This window comes from Tachysurus vachellii, chromosome 17 (assembly GCF_030014155.1).
Source record: "Tachysurus vachellii isolate PV-2020 chromosome 17, HZAU_Pvac_v1, whole genome shotgun sequence".
Lineage (NCBI taxonomy): Eukaryota > Metazoa > Chordata > Actinopteri > Siluriformes > Bagridae > Tachysurus > Tachysurus vachellii.
The window spans coordinates 262,501-282,092 of NC_083476.1; the positions used below are offsets into that span (position 1 = coordinate 262,501).

Genomic DNA, 19,592 nt, shown 5'->3' on the forward strand with positions numbered 1-19,592 from the left:
AGAGAACAACAATGACTGTAGCATGGAAAAAGATTACAACAAAATTTTCTGAAGATTACAACAGTCAGCAATTAGTAGGAAGTGTACAGGCCTCTGCTCTGAATGACTTCAGCACATCTGCGGCCACAGGACAGCACTAGTCTCTCACACTGCTCTGGTGTGATTTTGGTCCACTCTTCATCCAGTCTCCTCTAAAGTTCGGTGACTTTAGTGGGTTTCTTGGCCATAACTTTGTCGCCAAGAATTTTCCAGAGGTTCTCTATTGGGTTGAGATCAGGACTCTGGGCAGGCCATGTCATTATTTCAATGCATTCAGTTTCAAGGAACTGCTTTACCCGTTTTGCTGTGTGACATGGAGCATTGTCCTGCATGAACACTGCGGGCTGATTGGGTGATGAACGCAGGGAAGGAACCATATGTTGTTGAAGAAGGTTCTGATAAACATTTGCATTCACTCTGTCATGTAGCTGTATAAGAGGTCCAACTCCTGCTGCAGAAAACATGCCCCAAACCATGACACTTCCTCCTCCACTTTTCACTGACTTCTTTACACACTTTGAGTTCAGTCTCTCTCCAGTTTGTCACCGAACATAATGTTTCCCATCGGACCCAAATAAATTAAACTTGCTTTCATCACTGAAGTGAACTTTGGACCAGTTCTCCTCTGTCCACACAACATGATCCTCAGCAAAGCTTAGTCTAGCCTTTTGATTCTTTCTGCTAATGAGAGGTTTGGTCACTGCAGAGTGGGCTTTCAGTCCAAATGCTCTTAAACGTCGAGACACTGTATGATGAGACAGATCCTTACCCTGTTCAGCACTGAATTGGTGAGCAATTCCAGCTGCAGTGTGGAAACGATTGCCCATTGAGATCCTCCACAGTATCCTGTCCTCTCTTGTATTTGTCTTCCGTGGGCGACCAGCCTTCTTGGGGGACTTGAATGAGTTTGTGATGTTGTAAAGATTCAATATTCTTGAAATCACAGATTTGGAACGACCAACTTGTCTTGCTATGGCTGATAGGGTCATCCCTTTTGCCTTCATCTGGACAACCTGCTGCCAGTCACTTTAGAACGGTCCACCATCTTGCAGAGTCAGTGAAACTGGAAGTTAGGCTGCCAGTTAAATAGGGGTTGACAGATAATCAAGGAAATTAGCACCAGGTGCCTGATTAACACCAATAACTGGGAGGTATCTGAAAGTGTTCTCTAATTTTGATCAGTGTGTTTTCTGCAAAATAATGTTTTTTGTTGAAATGCCTTAGTTATTTTGTGGAAAAGGTGTTCTGGTAGCATGGTATAGACAGGACAAAAACTCATTCAACTGTTGAGCAGTGAAGATGACATTATTTCAGAATTGTTCAATTGTTTATAAATTGTTCTCTAATTTTGATCTCCAGTGTATATATATATATATATATATATATATATATATATATATATATATATATATATATATATATATATATATATGTATAGAGAGAGAGAGAGAGAGAGAGAGATGGATAAACTGAGCCAATATGCAAATGTGGGACATGGGATAAGTGGCATGAACGTGGGTTTAATTTGAGTCTGGAGCTTGTGTTGAGGTTGTGGAGGTCTGAGCTCTGTACATGTGGGTGAAGGAGATGGATTTTCTTCAATTATACACAAAATATACAAATACTAATCTGTGCTTAAACCCACCACTAACTCCACCCTTAACCCCGCCCCCACCTCCAGCAGTAACCCCGCCCCAAACTCCAGCAGTAACCCCACCCCCTAACTCCACCCTTAACTCAGCCCTTAGCTCCACCCCAGCCTAAAATTCTGTAACATATAATTTGTTAAAATTTGTCATAATATAAAGTAATGTGTGTAAAATTCAGACACACAGTGAATATAATAATCACATTAAATATAACAAACTGATGATCTTTAAATCTAGATTTTAATGATTTTATTATAAATGTCTGTAAACTGTGAGTTTATGAGCTCTAACTGCTACTGTGTTGTGTAGTGCGGCTCCATGACAGCATCTCGGAGGAAGCGCATCATTACCTCATCTTTGACCTGTGAGTCAGGAACAACACAACTAAAATAGTTCGATATGTTTTACACTAGTGATATCACTAATATTGATGATGATGATGTGTGTGTCTGCAGTGTGACGGGTGGTGAGCTGTTTGAGGACATTGTGGCCAGAGAATATTACAGTGAAGCAGACGCCAGGTAACACACACACACACACACACACACACACACACACACACACAGACAGACGAGTTGGGGGTTTAATGTTGTGTGTTTCTCATTACTTTATCTGCAGTCACTGTATTCAGCAGATTCTGGAGGCGGTGCTTCACTGTCATCAGATGGGTGTCGTTCACAGAGATCTGAAGGTAAATTTACATAATTCCATGACATGAAATATAAATAATCGAATTTATTCATCCATCATCATCAGAACAGATTTAATGACAATTTATTAATGAAAACGTCATAATAAACACAAAGTGACATTAACACCATGTGACTCTCATTACATAAGCAGCCAATCACTATGATACAATCCAATCACCATGATATAATCAAATCACCACAATCCAATCATAATGGCTAATAATGACTCATAACGACTCAAAAGGGCTCATAACGGCTAATAACGACTCATAAAGGCTCATAACAACTCAAAACAGCTCCTAAGGACTCATAATGGCTCATAAGGACTCATAATGGCTCAGGACTTTAGCAGCGTTTGATAAGGTCAAACACTTGTCTTGTCAGTCATTTGGAATTGGCAGATCAGCATTGGAATGGTTTGCTTCCTTCCTGGAAGGTTGCTCATATCAGGTAACATGGATGGGAGTGACATCTGCTCCATGCAGACTCACCACTGGTGTCCCACAGGGCTCAGTACTTGGTCTGCTCCGTTTCTCCCTTCAAACTCACTCTCTTGGTGAAGTTTTTTCCTCACACGGGTTCTCTAACCACTACTATGCTGATGATACACAACTTATCTTCTCTTATCCACCTTCAGATACCACAGCTTCTTCTCGGATCTCAGCATTTCTGGCAGACATATCATCGTGGATGATGGCTCATCGATTGAACCTCTATCCCAGCAAAACTAAACTGCTGATCATCAGTTGATTCATCATGAGGTCATGATCTTGCAATATCCCTGCACAATGATGTACTGCCCCCGTCAGTCACAGCTCACAACTTTGGGGTAACCGTGGACCATCAACTGTCCTTTTCCTCTCATGTCGGTTCCTTCTCTACATCATTAGAAGGATTCAGCCATTTTTGTCCACACAGACTGCCCAGGTACTTGTTTAGTTTCTTGTCATTTCAAGACTGGACTACTGCATCTCTCTCTGTCAGGTCTGCATATGAACTGAATTAGTCCTCTGTAAATGATCCATAATACAGCTGTGTGACTTGTCTTCAACCTGCCGAAGTTCTCCACACCATCACACTGTTACGCTCCACCACTGGCTCCTGTAGCTGAACACATCAGATTTAAACACTGATGCTCGCCTACAAAGCCAAAACCAGACCATCTCCCTCTTACCTCAAAGCCCTCGTCCCTCCTCACACTGCACCTCACACCCTCAGATCTACAGCACTGCACCACTGGTCCCACCATCTCTCAGGGTAAGAGGTAAGTTTACTACAAGACTCTGTTCTGTTCTACACCGAGGTGGTGGAATAAACTTCCCCTAGAGGTCCGAACAGATGAATCACTGGATATCTTCAAACGACAGGTGAAGACTTACTTCTTCATATAATACTTGAACTAGTGCTTTCTCCCCTGGTTGTTGTGTGTGTGTATGTGTGTGTGTGTGTGTGTGTGTGTGTGTGTGTGTGTGTGTGTATTTAAAAAAAAAAAAACTTTTAACAGTGTTTTAGACTCATGGTATCTCAAGTCTGTAGCCTAGTGAACTAGAGTTAATGTCTTCAGTGATAGAGATTTAAAAGTACTTTTGTGCTTTTAAATCTCTAAATGTAATATAATATAAATATAAATGTGAATAACAGCTCATAATTCAATTCAATTCAACTTTATTTGTGTAGCGCTTTTTACAATGGACATCGTCTACAAGCAGATTTACAGAACATAAACATAGAACAAACAGTTAATATAAAGATTAATATAATACAGAACTCAAGATTAATATTAGATAGATTTAGTTCACAATGTGTTTGTATTTATCCCCAATGAACAAGTCTGAGGTGACTCAGGTGACTGTGGGGAGGAAAAACTCCCTAATGCCCCTTTTCCACCAAAAAGAACCAGGTGCTGGTTCAGAGCTAGCGCTGGTGCTGGTTCAAAGTCGGTTCCACTGGTGAACCTTCTAAGAACCGGTTTGTCTTTCCATCAGTTAGAGAGCATCACAGAGCCGAGTCTGACGTCACTGTATACGTGTCACGTTACACAGCAACGTTAGCACAGCAGCGGCAAACACAAACACATCAACAATGGTGGATGTTGCTTTACTGTTAATGCTCATGGCTTTGTGAACCTACATTAACACCCAAACGTGACGAATCCAACGTGTACGTGCAGCTCCATGTAATCTGTATAAACGGAGGTTGTAATGGAGAAAGTACATAACGTTATTTTATCATTAACACAGAAAAAATTTAGCATTAGCATGTAGCTACTTACTATAATGTGTGCTTAAAGTAAAAGTGTATTAAACATTAGTATACTTAAGGTACATTATCAAATGTGCTAACAGTAGCCCCGCCCACAGCCCCGCCCACAGCCCCTGACACAAGCGGTTCTTAAGTGTAGACCAGCAACGTTTTGGTGCTACTTAAGAACCACTTTTCCTGGTTCAGAGCCGGTGCTTTGGCTGTTGGAAAAGAAAGAACTGGTTCTAAATTAGGCTCCGAACCAGCACTCGAACTGCCTCGGTGGAAAAGGGGCATTAGATGCTAAAGGAAGGAACCTTGAGAGGAACCAGACTCAAAGGGGAACCTCATCCTCATCTGGGTGACACTGGGGGTGTGATTATAAATATACAGTCTGATAAATGTTGTGTTGGTGTAAAAGACCACATGGAGTTCACATCTCCTCTTTAGTATCACAGAGTCTAACTGGAGCTGGTAGATCTGTAGATGTCTCAGGATTCACAGAGTCGGCATCATCTCAGTGGAGGTCCAAAATCTTCATCGCACGGAAGACGATCAGAGCTGATACAGTTTCTGGATGCCTGGGGATGGGTAGAAAGAGAGAAGCAGTGGAGAGGGATTAACATAAGGGCTCATAAGAGCTTATAATGGCTCATAACGACTCATGACAGCTCATAAGGGCTCATAAGAGCTTATAAAGGCTCATAAGGACTCATAACAGCTCATTATGACTCATAACGAATTTTAAGTTCTCACAATAACTCATAATAACTCATAATGGTTCATAACGACTCATAACGGCTTATAACCGCTCATAACGACTTATAATGACTCATAAGGGCTCATAACGACTCATAACGACTTATAATGACTCATAAGGGCTCATAACGACTCATAACGACTTATAATGACTCATAATGGCTCATAAAGACTCATAACGACTTATAATGACTCATAATGGCTCACAAGGGCTCATAATGGCTCATAACGGCTCATAACGTGTTCCAGAAACAATACAAAAGTTACCCCACTTCATGATCTTCTCTGAGGATCATATAATAAAATGTACTGTAATAGTGTGAGGTTTAACACATCTGCTATAAGACATTATTTGAAAATGAAAAACTGAACACTGGAGTGAGACAGCATCTGACAGCAGGTCGTTTATCAGCTCACACACACACACACACACACACACACACACACACAGAGAAATGAGGTTTAAAGCTAAATGATTATTAATGTTTCTTTTCTAGAGATTTTGCCGTGATGAAGCAGCTGCAGACTCTCTCACAGTGTCAGGTTCACAAAGTACTAACCTTTTTTTATTTAGTGGTGAAATTTCCCGTTAACACAAAATACCAGTGAAGCTACAGTAATCATCCAGTGAAGTATTTTACTGAAACAAACCCAATAAAACACTTCATCAGAGAAAAGATAAACACTTCACACTGTCTTATTTATAACCATAAAATAGTTACCTAGTTTAAATAGTTATCATGATCATCTTCATGTCTAATACAGAATGAGGAAGTTTATGTTTTAAAACTGATCACCATGGAGATGTCATTCCAAAATCTACTTAAATGTGCTCCATTAAATACACAGAAGTAGGAATTCCATCACTGTCTGATCTTTGTCTGATCTCAAACTCCAAGATGTGACTATAGCGTGAACATCTTTACAACATGGACTGAGAGGAACGCTGTACATCTGTAACACAGACTGGGATGAAGGACATGAGATGTGTACTTGAGATGTCTCACGTCTGCCTCAGTTCCACAGTCCTAGGTGTCAGATGCTGGAGGTCTTCTCTTGGCTACACAGTGTGTTGGACTGCTTTCTTGGCTGCTTGTTCTGCTCCTCGGTGTTCATGACTAGCGCCTGGATCAGGTCACAGTCACACACTTCATTTTAATCACTTAATCATTCTGATCACTCTGAGAATCTTTCCCACACTATGTGTGTGTGTGTTTTGTCTGGCAGAAGTTATAAGGAAGTTATAATGCTTTATAAAAGTCCCTGTGTTTCAGACTGCACTTTTTTATTGATGTATTGTAATCTCCTGTGTTTCTGAGAGCTCCTGACCTCGCTCATTTCCATCAGAGCATTAACACAAACCTACGCTGCTCTCACTCCTTCACACCGTCCCATGAAATGGAGGTGATGCGAACGCTGACGCTAACGGGGAAATTAGCGTAATTAGCCAAGCAGAGTGTGTGTGTGGGCAGGAAATATGTTCCATTACTCCTCCACATGGAGCAGTGCTGTGACACACACACACACACATAGAGATGATCCACTGCTCAAACATAAAAGTACAGCTTCTCTTATTGTATTTCTCCGACAAGATTCATGGATATTTCACCTGAATTTCAGTAGTGTTCTGAATGCTGAAGCAGCGGAGATGGTTACACATCATGCACAAGATACAAGTAATAATATGATAAAAATACACTACATAGAAAATCTGACGCACTGCACACCCACATTTTGTAGTTTAACTGGAATTAAATTAAATTTATTTAGAATTTAATGCCACAGTTGTACACAAAGAACAAAGAATCTGAAATATTTTTAGGTTTTATTTTTTTATTAATTTACAAACAGAAAACAAAAAAGTCTTCATTGTGTAAATTTCCTTTCAGTTCCTGACTGTAGTGCTAAGTACTAAGTGTAGAAATAAAAGGGGGTGAATACTTATGTACATACTTATGCTAATGAAAGTATATGACATTTTATAATACGATCACATGTTGAAACGTAACTTTACACCACTCATGTCTGAGAGTCCTGTCTGAGGTTCATTCAGATGAAGGCTGATGTGTGCTGTGTGTGTGAATGAGGATATAAAGCTGTATTATTTCACATGTCACAGTTTGAGGCTTTAATAAATGCTCAGAGGAATGAAGGTGGGTGTAAAAGTGAAGCAGGATGAAAATGAGCGGTGTGTGTGGGAGCGGCGTGGGCGGCCACCTCGACGCCATCTGAATCAGATTTTATTTGCATTTTTCTACACTGGATTTAAGCCTTTGCTTCTGTTCAGGGTCAAAACACTGCTGTTGTGTGTGTTCGCTCAGAATCACCTTCACGTCTAAACCCTAAAAATAATCTGCTCATGTCTTTCTGATCTTTATTAGATTATTAATCCATGATGAGGGAAGTTCAGAATTTCAGCGTCTTTCGCACGAAGCAGGAAATGATGGGAGGAGATTTTAAGTGAAAAGTCTAAAATAAATCAGCCAATGAGGTTTGAAAACACTCTCTCACTCTCTCTCACTCATCTTCTACCGCTTATCCGAACTACCTCGGGTCACGGGGAGCCTGTGCCTATCTCAGGCGTCATCGGGCATCAAGGCAGGATACACCCTGGACGGAGTGCCAACCCATCACAGGGCACACACACACACTCTCATTCACTCACGCAATCACACACTATGGACAAATTTCCAGAGATGCCAATCAACCTACCATGCATGTCTTTGGACCGGGGGAGGAAACTGGAGTACCCGGAGGAAACCCCCGAGGCACGGGGAGAACATGCAAACAAGGTGGAGACGGGAATCGAACCCCCAACCCTGGAGGTGTGAGGCGAACGTGCTAACCACTAAGACACCGTGCCCCCGGTTTGAAAACTAAAGAAACTAAATAAAAATACCAAAATTAAACTTATTGAACATGTATTCATCAATTTTATTCTCACATTGACAGAATCTTGTATTTACTCTCATTAAAAATGCAAATTTATTATTATTCATGAACTCACAAATGTGGCCCCCCCCCCCATTAAGATTAAATTGGACACTTAGCTCACGAGTCACATGAGTGTTACTTCAGCTTCACTTCCTCTCTTCATATCCTCACTGTCTCACTGATTTATTTCAAGGCAGACAGAAAGGAAAATCTTGCAGTAATCCTGCAGCAGTGTGTGTGCTGAACTTCACCCTCAGTGTCCACAGTGTTGTCCACGTGATGAGTCCAGATGTTGTCCCCATGATTAAAGGTGTTTAGTCGTCACTCCAGCTGTTCTGTGTACGTCACCACATGTCTTTGTGTTTGTCTCCTCCCCGTCTGATCCCTGATGTGTTCATCTGTGTGCTGATTAGTTGTTTTATTCCCAGCATCCTGCTGCTTTGTCTCTTTCTGAAGTGTTGTTTTTTTATTCCTCTACGTTTCTACACCTGACTATTGATCCCCACCTGGATTATCCATCATTAATGTTCTCTGACCTACAAACTTTGATGATAATTAATAATAAACTTCATGACAATAAACTACACCATGACACCCACTATTAGGTTTATACCTTTGTGAAAAAGACTAATAAGAAAACTTATAAAACACAGACAACATTTATAACCCTATGAACAATCATCATCATCATGAAAACGTATCATGGCTTATAATCATATGTGTGTGTGTGTGTGTGTGTGTGTGTGTGTGTGTGTGTGTGTGTGTGTGTGTGTGTGTGTGTGTGTGTAGCCAGAGAACCTCCTTCTGGCCTCCAAGTCCAAAGGTGCAGCGGTGAAGTTAGCAGATTTCGGGCTGGCGATTGAAGTGGAAGGAGAACAGCAGGCGTGGTTTGGTAAGAACCTGATATTCACACACACACACACACACACACACACACACACACACACACACACACACACACACAAACACACACACATATAAATTTGTGTCCATATGAATATGTGTATTACCTATAATGCACTGTACATGAACGGAGACAGCATGGTGACATCACTTCCTGTTGGTGTGACTGTAGGCTTCGCAGGAACTCCTGGTTATCTCTCACCTGAAGTGTTACGGAAAGATCCATATGGTAAAGCTGTGGACCTGTGGGCCTGTGGTAAGCAGATACAGAAACACACACACACACACACACACACACACACACACACACACAGATGTAGGTGTATTTCAGTAGATTCATCTGTTAAACTCTCATGACTTTCACGTTGTGTTTCTCTCCATGTTTCTCTGAGGATTTTAAAGCTAATAAACATCAAATGACTTCCTAATGAAGCTGTTTCCATGGCACAGGTGTGATTCTGTACATTTTGCTGGTTGGATATCCACCGTTCTGGGATGAAGATCAGCATCGACTCTATCAGCAGATCAAAGCTGGAGCTTATGATGTCAGTGAGCTACATTTCATCACAATAAACAGCACTTTCTCTCTTTTACACCTCAACATGTAGCCATGTTCTCACCTGCTCCTCCTTCACCACAGATTCCTTCACAATGACTAAAATCAACAAAACTTTTTCATTGAATATTTTGGAAAGAAGTTCTTCTCTCCAGGCCGTGAAGTTTCTAATGTTTGTGTTATTTCTTCTGTCCATCTGTGTAGTTTCCTTCTCCTGAGTGGGACACGGTCACTCCTGAAGCTAAAGATCTCATCAACAAGATGCTGACCATCAATCCAGCCAAGAGAATCACAGCAGCTGAGGCTCTGAAACACCCCTGGATCTCTGTGAGCATATAACTGCTTATTACTGCTCAAAAACACCTCGTCTGTCCTGAATCTAAAGTCCATCCCAAACATTTCTTACATTAAACCTTGTTTCTAAACCCGATCCCAGATGTTTAAGTCATGTTTTATATAAAGTTCATGAGGCTTTAAATGTCTCTTACACCAAGTGTTAATATGAAGGTTTGTCTGTTGTGTCCTGCAGCACCGCTCCACCGTGGCCTCCTGCATGCACAGACAGGAAACTGTGGAGTGTCTGAAGAAGTTCAACGCTCGCCGGAAGCTGAAGGTCAGATCACAAAATCAGCGTTCAATTTCACATCTGATAACGTTATCATCATCATCATCATCATCATCATCATCATCAGTGTCTTAAAGAGAAGACTTCAACCTCAGCAGCAGTATTTTTTCCTCTAAAACAACATTTTACACTGAAAAGGAATAAAATGAGTCGAGGCAGGACGAGGCAGAGCGCATTGTTCCTCTATAACACAAAAAATACAGAGGGTCAGTGAGTGTGTGCATGTGAGTGTGTGTTTGAGTGTGTGTGTGTGTGTGTGTGTATGTGTGTGTCCATGTGAGTGTGTATGTGTATGTGTGTGTGTGTATGTGTGTGTGTGTATGTGTGTGTATGTGTATATGTGTGTGTGTATATGTGTGTGTGTATATGTGTGTGTGTATATGTGTGTGCGTGTGTGTATATATGTGTGTGTGTGTGTGTGTTTGAATGTGTGTGTGTGTGTGTATGTGTGTGTGCATGTGAGTGTGTATGTGTATGTGTGTGTGTGTATGTGTGTGTGTATGTGTGTGTATGTGTATATGTGTGTGTGTGTATATGTGTGTGTGTATGTGTGTGTGTGTGTGTGTGTGTGTGTGTGTGTGTGTGTGTTTTATATGGCTGTAGTGGTATAAACTCTACCACAGCAGAATAAATCGACACCAACCACATCACAATTCTGTACGTCACAAACCAAACACTAAAAAATAAATATTTATTCATCTGGTTTTTAATGATGGAGCAAAATCCTGGAAGTAAAAAACAACAATCGGATTGAAAGGAATCGACAGACGCACTAACGCCATGACAGCAGCTCTGTTTAAAAAACATCAACGTCATTCGACAGGAAATGACATCATACGACACAAAGTGCTTTTACTTCCAGTTTTTACTTTGTTCTGATGCTATGAGGTTCATGTAGGCGTCAGGATTCAAGCTGGAGCACAAAAGACTTCAACTAAAAGTCTGAGTATCAACAAAACAGCATCACACCACGAACAGAGATCATCACGTACACAGGGCTGTGAGGTGAGACACTAGGGCTGATGGGTAATGTAGTTCAGTGTTAAATCTGTAACTAACACATTAACATCTTTCACTAAATTACACTTTGAGACACTTTGTGAAGCCCTGAAGGTTTTAATCTGATGCTCACTTCACAATTTCGCTGCTTGTTTTTTTTCTAACCTTTAAATGTTGTGTGTTTTGTGTAGGGGGCGATTCTCACCACCATGCTCGCCACCAGAAACTTCTCAGGTACGTAACACACACACTGTTTATGTCAACACTCATGTCCTTATGATCCTACTAATGAAGATTTAAATCTAGTGTTTAAGACATTTTTATTTGTTACTTGAACTTGACCATAAACCTGCTCACACAGAACTGATCCAAAGCTTTAAAAGAGAAACACAAAGCCACACGTGTGCTGGAGTGTGACGCTTAATAAGGTGGAACTAAAAGTAGAATTGCTTATTAATCAGAGCCTCAGTGACAGAAGTGTGAAGCTGAAGCTGTAGTTAAAGTCACTAGAGCCACGATTCCCCTCAACACTCAGAGTAATTAACACACTGGACTCCAGTCACAATGTTTTACTCAAATGGACCAGTTTAACTAACACTAACCTTCTGTCTCAGCTGTACATACGGGAGGCAGAGACAATGTTCTCGTGCCCCACCACGTTACCGACCACTAAAACACACTCCTCTGTGCTCGACACACACACACACACCACCCTCACATACACACACACACCACCCTCACACCGTGCCTGCAAGTCAAACTTTCACACAGTTTTGTGCTCAGAGCCGCCATGCTCCTCCACCACGCTGCTCACACACACAACACACACACAACACAAACACAACACAACATAACACACACACAACACACACAGCACACACAGCACACAGTGATAAAAGACATGATGGTCAGAAGGCCGGTGCTTTCAGGATCAGGCTACAGCACGTCCAAAATTAGCTAAAGTGTTGACTAAAATAACAGAACAGCCGGGGAAACACCCTGACACACACAAACACACACATATACACACACAGTGACTTAACCCTGCAGACAGAGACAGTGAGGTAGCGAGTGTGGCGTGCTGCTGAAATGAGATACACACATTCAGGAAGGAATGCTAACTGAAGTGTTGCTAATTCAGGAGCAGTGGAGCGAAGTGCACACTCCGGCCACGTCTCACTTACACCGTGGAGTTCACAACACTGATCTGGACTGACACGATCAGTGTGATTGACGTGTTTCATCTGCTCATCATGCCCTTTGCTTTGCTCTTCTGGGCCTTTGTACCATTTCTCATCGTTCTCTCGCTCTTTTTCTTTCTCTCTCGTTCAGGAGGGAAGAGTGGAGCCAGCAAGAAGACGGATGGAGTGAAGGTGAGACACACTGACGCCTCTGAAGCTCTGAGGGTTGAATGTGAAATGGTGGTGTTGTGTAGTGCTGAGAAATTGTGGAAAATAACTTAATAAGGAACTTCTGCTGTTTCACCTGAAATCTTCACTCAGGTTTTCACTAAGTTTGTGACTTTGACCTTTAACCTGTTGTGTAACTGATCATGTTAGTTGCTGCAATCGACGCTAGTCTTAGCATGGACAAGCTAACTGAAATATATAGAGAAATCTTATAAAATTATTGAATGAGCTGATTGAGCTTTTTATGTTGGCTACATTGCTAACTACATGCAGTAGCAGGAGAAGATCACGGCTCATGAGGAGTTAGCGTAAAAACCTGAGATGATCAGACTAGCGCTAATCAGAGCCTGTATGATTATTGTGTAGCCACAGAAACTAGCTGGATGTAAGTAAACTGAAGGTCTAAATAAACAAGTGGGGAGTAAAAAGTCAGTGTTTTGGGAAAGTAATAAAGTGTTCAGTAATTTATTTAGGTGAAGGATAAATATGATGAAATAATATTTTAGTCCAGTAGGTTAGTGTTAATAAAACTTAACAGGGCACAATGTTATTTACCTTCATCACATCATCTGCAGACCTGCAATTCTGACTGACACACACACACACACACACACACACACACACACACACACACACACACACACACACACACACACACACACACACACACACACACAAATCCTGTCCTTTTTTTTTAAATGTTCTCTTTAAAATGGAGTGACGCCCTCTAGTGTTGATGAGGCAGAAATATGACCCTTTACATGTGTAAAATGTTTCCTGTGTGTGTTAACAGGAATCTTCAGAGAGCTCAAACACCACTATTGAGGATGAAGACACCAGGGGTAAGTGTGTGTGTGTGTGTGTGTGTATGTGTGTGTATATGAACACATGAATATCCACTAAACCCTTGAACACCAGTGAAGAACCTTTTTTTCTCCAAATATCAAAGAAGATAACACTGTTGAGATGGAAGATATGAAGAAGAAGAAATAAGGAGGATTTTTTAGAGCTTGTGTTCAGGGTTCTTTATAATTCTTAACTTTAAAGAGAAGCTGAAGGTTCTAATGTCACTGAAGCTGAAGGTTCTAATGTCACATTGAAGAGTGTGTAACTTCACCAACCTGGGTCTGATATTTACGCTCCCTAATTTGGTTCTGTTGGTTTCTTAATATAGTTAAAAATGAATTGCTAATATTCGCGCGTGTGTGTGTGTGTGTGTTTGTGTGTGTCAGTGAGGAAACAGGAGATCATTAAAGTGACTGAGCAGCTTATTGAGGCCATCAGCAATGGAGACTTTGAGAGTTACACGTGAGTCACATGACCTGTACCTTCTTCTTCTCCGTTAGTGCTGAAACATTTTCAGTTCATGTTTCAGTCAGTTCACACTGCAGATGATTTTCCCCCCACATTAATAAAGTGTAGAATGAGATTTCAAGACAGTTTCTCATCATTCAAGACAGTAGTTGCTTCTCATCAACCAATCAGATTCAGGCTTTTAGTCACATGATGTGTGTGTGATCTATTTTTAGGATATTTTGGACTTCACTGTGTTCCAGTTACAGAGTGTAAAAAATGTATTAAAGCTTTAACATTCATAATGTATTTTATTAGTCATTATTTAAATTGTGTGTGTGTGTGTGTGTGTGTGTGTGTGTGTGTAGGAAGATGTGTGATCCCAGTGTAACTGCCTTTGAGCCTGAAGCTTTGGGGAATCTGGTGGAGGGTCTCGACTTCCATCGCTTCTACTTTGAGAATTGTAAGTGTTTATATGAAACGTCTTCAGCATCAGTACCTCATTCTGTTCGATCATCACAACTGATACCTTCAGACCTGAATATCTCAGATATCATCACGTGTTTTGACCAGAAAATAAATTTTCTTCTTTGTGATGAAATAATTCCCTTCATTAACACTGTGTGTGTGTGTAAGTGTGGTCTAAGAACAGTAAGCCAGTCCACACCACTATCCTGAACCCTCACATCCACCTGATTGGAGACGAGGCTGCATGTATCGCTTACATCCGCATCACGCAGTTTATTGATGCTAACGGAACACCGCGCTCCGCTCAGGCCGAGGAATCTCGCGTGTGGCACCGACGTGATGGGAAATGGCAGATCGTCCACTTTCACCGCTCTGGAGCGCCCTCTACCATCACCAAGTAAATACACACACACACACACACACACACACACAACAGCAGCACTGACAGTAGTGAAGCACATCACAGCTTTATTTTAATGCTCTGATATGTTATCGTTTCTATAGTAATGGCTCATTTACAGGGAACATCATAGATTAAGGTGAAGTTTTGCTAACGTGAGAAGACGTTTATGTGTCACATAGTGAAGGAGTCTCCAGTGTGAGCTCTGTGTCTCAGTCAGAGGTGAAGCTGTAAAGTTGTAAAGCTGTAAATCTTCAGGACAGAGCAGTTTACACTTCTTTGTGTTTCTCAGTAACACGACTAGACAGTTGTTTTTTGGTCTTAACCAAACTCTGAAGAGAGAAGAAAGAGTGTCTGGTGAGAGAACCACCGTTTATAGCAGTTATAATGTGAGAGACAACAAGAACAAACTTTTACTGATCATTAAATGGACAAAAATTTGACCTTGTTCTTTAATAAATAATATTTAATTGTTGCTCATGTGTGAGTGAAATAAGACACTCAGTGATGTGCTGTTGGAGGAAAATATTCATCACCCTGTTGTGTTTTTATTGATTACGGAGGGGTTTGTTATAACAATTATTAATCTGTTATTCAGGCATTTATGTGTGTGTCTGTGTGTGTGTGTGTGTGTGTGTGTGTGTGTGTTAGTTGATTAGTTGGTCTTACTGGAGTGTGATCCGTCCTGGTGGTCCTGCTGTTCTGCAAGCTGATTGGACACTGCGGAAGCTGCCTGACTACCCACAATCCATTGCTTCCCATCTTACATCCAGCATCCAGACTTGAGTTAATTTCTCTTTCACACACACACACACACACACACACACACACACACACACACACACACACACACACACACACACACACACACACAGACACACACACACACACATTTTCCTTCATCACACACATTAAGGGTCATTTATTTTTCCCTGGAATGTTATTCTCGGAGTGTTTTGCAGGACGTCAGGGCAGCATGTGACTCTGTAAGTTATAGTTTGTTTATACGATAAATAATTCACTGAATTATAAAACAACTTGTTTGCTGAAAGACTGAACGACTTCTCAGAAAGATAAACACAAATCTTTTTCATTTTTTTTTCTATAATAAATTCTACAATATTATTAACATCAACATGAAACTTTAATGTGAATCTTAACGCTCAGTCAGGGGTCAGGGGTCAGGGGTCAGGGCCACACTTCAGTGTTCAGTTTTATACAAATGACTTTGTTCCTCATTCTGAAACTAAATAAGAGTGTTAATGAGCTGAGAGTGTTAATGAACAAGCTGAAAGGACAATAAACACAAACACACAAACAGGAGCATGGAATAAAACAGACACTAGAAGGTAAACTCAACAAACAAACAAACAAACAAACAAACAAATAAGTGTAAGGAACTGCAGTGTGACATCTGTGACAAAGTCAAAGCTAAAGCTAGGAATAAGTTTAAACGATGCTAATGCTAGCAGCAGACTGGTGGCTTTATAATAAAGCCGAAAGAATTCAAAACTTTATAATAGAATAAAATGACTGAAGTATTTTAAAGTGTATCGCAATTAAAATCCACATATTGTTATTAAAGCCTATAAAACACAAACATTTTCATTTTATGGCGTTTGCTAAGCATCATTCAAATAAAGGAACAATAAAGTTATATCATTAAAACATCTATTCTTAAGACTGATATTTTACCATCCAGTCACTGAAAGGACACACAATACAGTTATTATTTATTTTTTCATTTATTTTTACAAACTAATCAGATAATTCTATATAATTGTGTCAGAGGTTTTGGATGAGTAAAGTTTCAGGTTTTCATTCTGTTTTAACATCGTCAGTGAGAGGAAAGTGCTGGAGTGTGAATGCAGTGGGATTTCAGTGAGTTTGTTTAGAGACAGATAAAAAGACACACGGACACTTTAACAGTTCTTCCAGAAAATCAGGTGACGACGCTTTAGAAAAGCACACTTAATAACTTTATTCACATTTTCCCTCAAACTCGTTCACTATGTACATGAAGATATGCGAGAGAAAGAAACGGAGGTAAAGTCCAAACTGAGACGATAAAATTTGCAATAAAAAGAGGAGGAAGTCTAGAAGTGAGAGATGTACAGTATCTCGTCCTCACCTCGGCTCTCAGCCACTACTGCCATTTCTACACTTATTGATATAGGGAGCTTTTACTCGCAGTTTACTTGCATGGCCGTTTGTTTCTTTATTTATTTTAGGAATTTTAGTGAAGTTTAAAGTGAAATTCTGTTCTTTTGTGAGTGTGGAAGAAACGGACTGCCGTGAATATCGAATATCGCTTGTTTGTGTGTTGTGTTTGTGAACTGAGATGAGATTATTTTGCTCCTATGCTCTAAAATTGTACAGAACACATTTAATTCAATACTGACATGAAGCATGCAGCACATATTTAACATGATGTTTATGCACATGTGTGTTTTATATGTTCAGTGAAGTATTGAGAAAAGTAGCAGAGTGAATCGTGACCCGTGCTACCCTGCATACAGCTGTCAATAAAAATTATTATTATTATTATTATTATTATTATTATTATTATTATTGCTACATCTTTTAGGAATGTTCTAAACACAAACATGTCTGTTAAGTGTGTTTTATTTTGTATCCTGTCACTAGTCAAGGTATTAATTAATTGCTAATACATGAATTTATCACAATATTCTGAATTATTTGTTATGAAATGAATCACCAGTGTGCTAAAGACCATCATGATTCTGATTTGTGTTACTGGTTGCTTAGAAAATGTCATTTTTGATGATGATGAAGATGACGATGATGATAATGTCACCTGAAGTTATTTTGCTGGTTTTCTTTGACACTGCTGTATGTGTGAAACAGCACTATTAGAAAAAGAAGCAGTGTTAATTAAACCTGTTAATTATCGTAGTGCTGCTGCTGCTACTGAAACTCTGCTGTTGTCATGCAGTTTTTTACCCGGTATCAGGAATGTATCACAGCACAACGCACCCAGGAGCTACAGTTGTTGAAATGTTCTCTCAGACACTGCTAAGCATTTCACACTACAGGATTTCTAATAATTATGCATGTTATTACTAGGATTTGGAATAAATGTGTGAATTTTTATACAATATAAAATACTGATAATATAAGAATTAAGTCTAAAAGCTTAAAATTAGGCTAGTCAGCACTTGCTAATGCTACAGATTGCTAAGTTGCCTTGCTAAACAGGGCGGTGCTCCCAGCTCTAGCTCTGTCTCCTGACCATGCTAACTTTAGCGGCTACATTAAGGAGCATGTTCACCTCGCTAACACAATTAATCTCTCTAACCTTTACCTTGTCTTGGTGAACGTTGGAACAGATTAGTAGCTGTAGCCGTTAGCTGAATTACGTAGTGAACATTTGACATGTAAGAATGTTTTAGCCTTTATTGGTATTTGAATGTATTTAAACTTTTGTTCTTTAATAAATATATTAAAATTATAATTATAATAACATTATCAAAACAAAATTTCATTCAAACATTATCAGCTTGCTGCTGTTTAACTATAAATTAATACTTAGATGATGAGGTTAGCCATGAGAAATTAGCTAGCTTTCTTATTGCTGCATGCTGTTTTAGTAGACATTATATTTATTCTATCTGAAATGCGAACGTTTCAGAATAACACTGATTCATTTTAGTTAAGTGATGTTACTGTTCTAGCTAAGTATGAGTGCTTAGCTTGCTAATGTTATTTATGTTGTTAGCTAGCAACATAGACGATACTGCTCATGTCTCTAGCTGTGTTTTGATTGGTCACCTGATTCAGCCAATCACAGTCATTTCCTCTCTGAGAACATTTCATGAACTGCAACTCCTTTGTGCTAAAAGTTGACCTTTAATTTTTTTTCTAACTTTTCAACATTGATCTGTGACGCATGCCGCACGTCTTTTTGTAAACGACTGTGATATTTATGGTTTCTATAAAGCTTGTGAATAAAAGCACAAAAAACACATAAATATGATTGTATATCTATTTATAGGATGTGATTTTATTGGTGGATAATTGGTAGTTTGCATATTTCTATTTATATCATGTACAGTAAACTTACCACACAATATGTGACAGCATATTAAATGTACCTATAGAGTCTTTATGTACTCTAATCTGTGTGTGTGTGTGTGTGTGTGTGTGTGTGTGTGTGAATTATTGTGTGTGTGAATGATTGTGAATGTGTGTGTGAATGAATGTCTGTGTGTATGTGTGTGTGTGTGTGTGTGTGTGTGTGTGTGTATGTGTGTGTGTGTGTGTGTGTATGTGTGTGTGTGTGTGTGTGTGTGTGTGTGTGTGTGTATGTGTGTGTGTGTGTGTGTGTGTGTATGTGTATGTGGGTGTGTGGCCCCAAACTTGCACTTCGACTTGAGTTTACAGCAGTGTTCAGGGCTCAAACACTTCACCACTGTATCAGCTGATTTGTACTAGCGATTATTATTAAAATTATTTATATTTTTGTTTGTTTGTTTTATTTTTTGCTGGCTGCTAAAGAATTGTACAATTTCATAAAGTAGATTTAATTAAATTCAGTCGATGACTTGATAAAGCATATATTTAGTCTTATTAAAAGTGTTCATCTCTTGGTGATTTTCGTATCT

General features: G+C 39.8%; 1 protein-coding gene across 1 annotated transcript in view; it reads left to right on the forward strand.

Annotated features, from left to right (window-relative positions):
- The window catches only part of camk2a (calcium/calmodulin-dependent protein kinase II alpha), a 38,275-nt gene extending 18,937 nt beyond the window's left edge, over positions 1–19,338 (forward strand). The window contains exons 4-18 of the mRNA XM_060890673.1: positions 1,998–2,052; positions 2,144–2,209; positions 2,307–2,379; positions 9,104–9,206; positions 9,390–9,473; positions 9,668–9,762; positions 9,978–10,100; positions 10,303–10,386; positions 11,589–11,631; positions 12,730–12,770; positions 13,600–13,648; positions 14,039–14,114; positions 14,468–14,562; positions 14,736–14,964; positions 15,619–19,338. Of these exons, the coding sequence (XP_060746656.1) occupies positions 1,998–2,052; positions 2,144–2,209; positions 2,307–2,379; positions 9,104–9,206; positions 9,390–9,473; positions 9,668–9,762; positions 9,978–10,100; positions 10,303–10,386; positions 11,589–11,631; positions 12,730–12,770; positions 13,600–13,648; positions 14,039–14,114; positions 14,468–14,562; positions 14,736–14,964; positions 15,619–15,622 (1,220 nt within the window). The 3' untranslated portion in view covers positions 15,623–19,338. The remainder of the gene's footprint in view (positions 1–1,997; positions 2,053–2,143; positions 2,210–2,306; positions 2,380–9,103; positions 9,207–9,389; positions 9,474–9,667; positions 9,763–9,977; positions 10,101–10,302; positions 10,387–11,588; positions 11,632–12,729; positions 12,771–13,599; positions 13,649–14,038; positions 14,115–14,467; positions 14,563–14,735; positions 14,965–15,618) is intronic.
- The last annotated feature ends 254 nt before the right edge of the window (positions 19,339–19,592 follow it).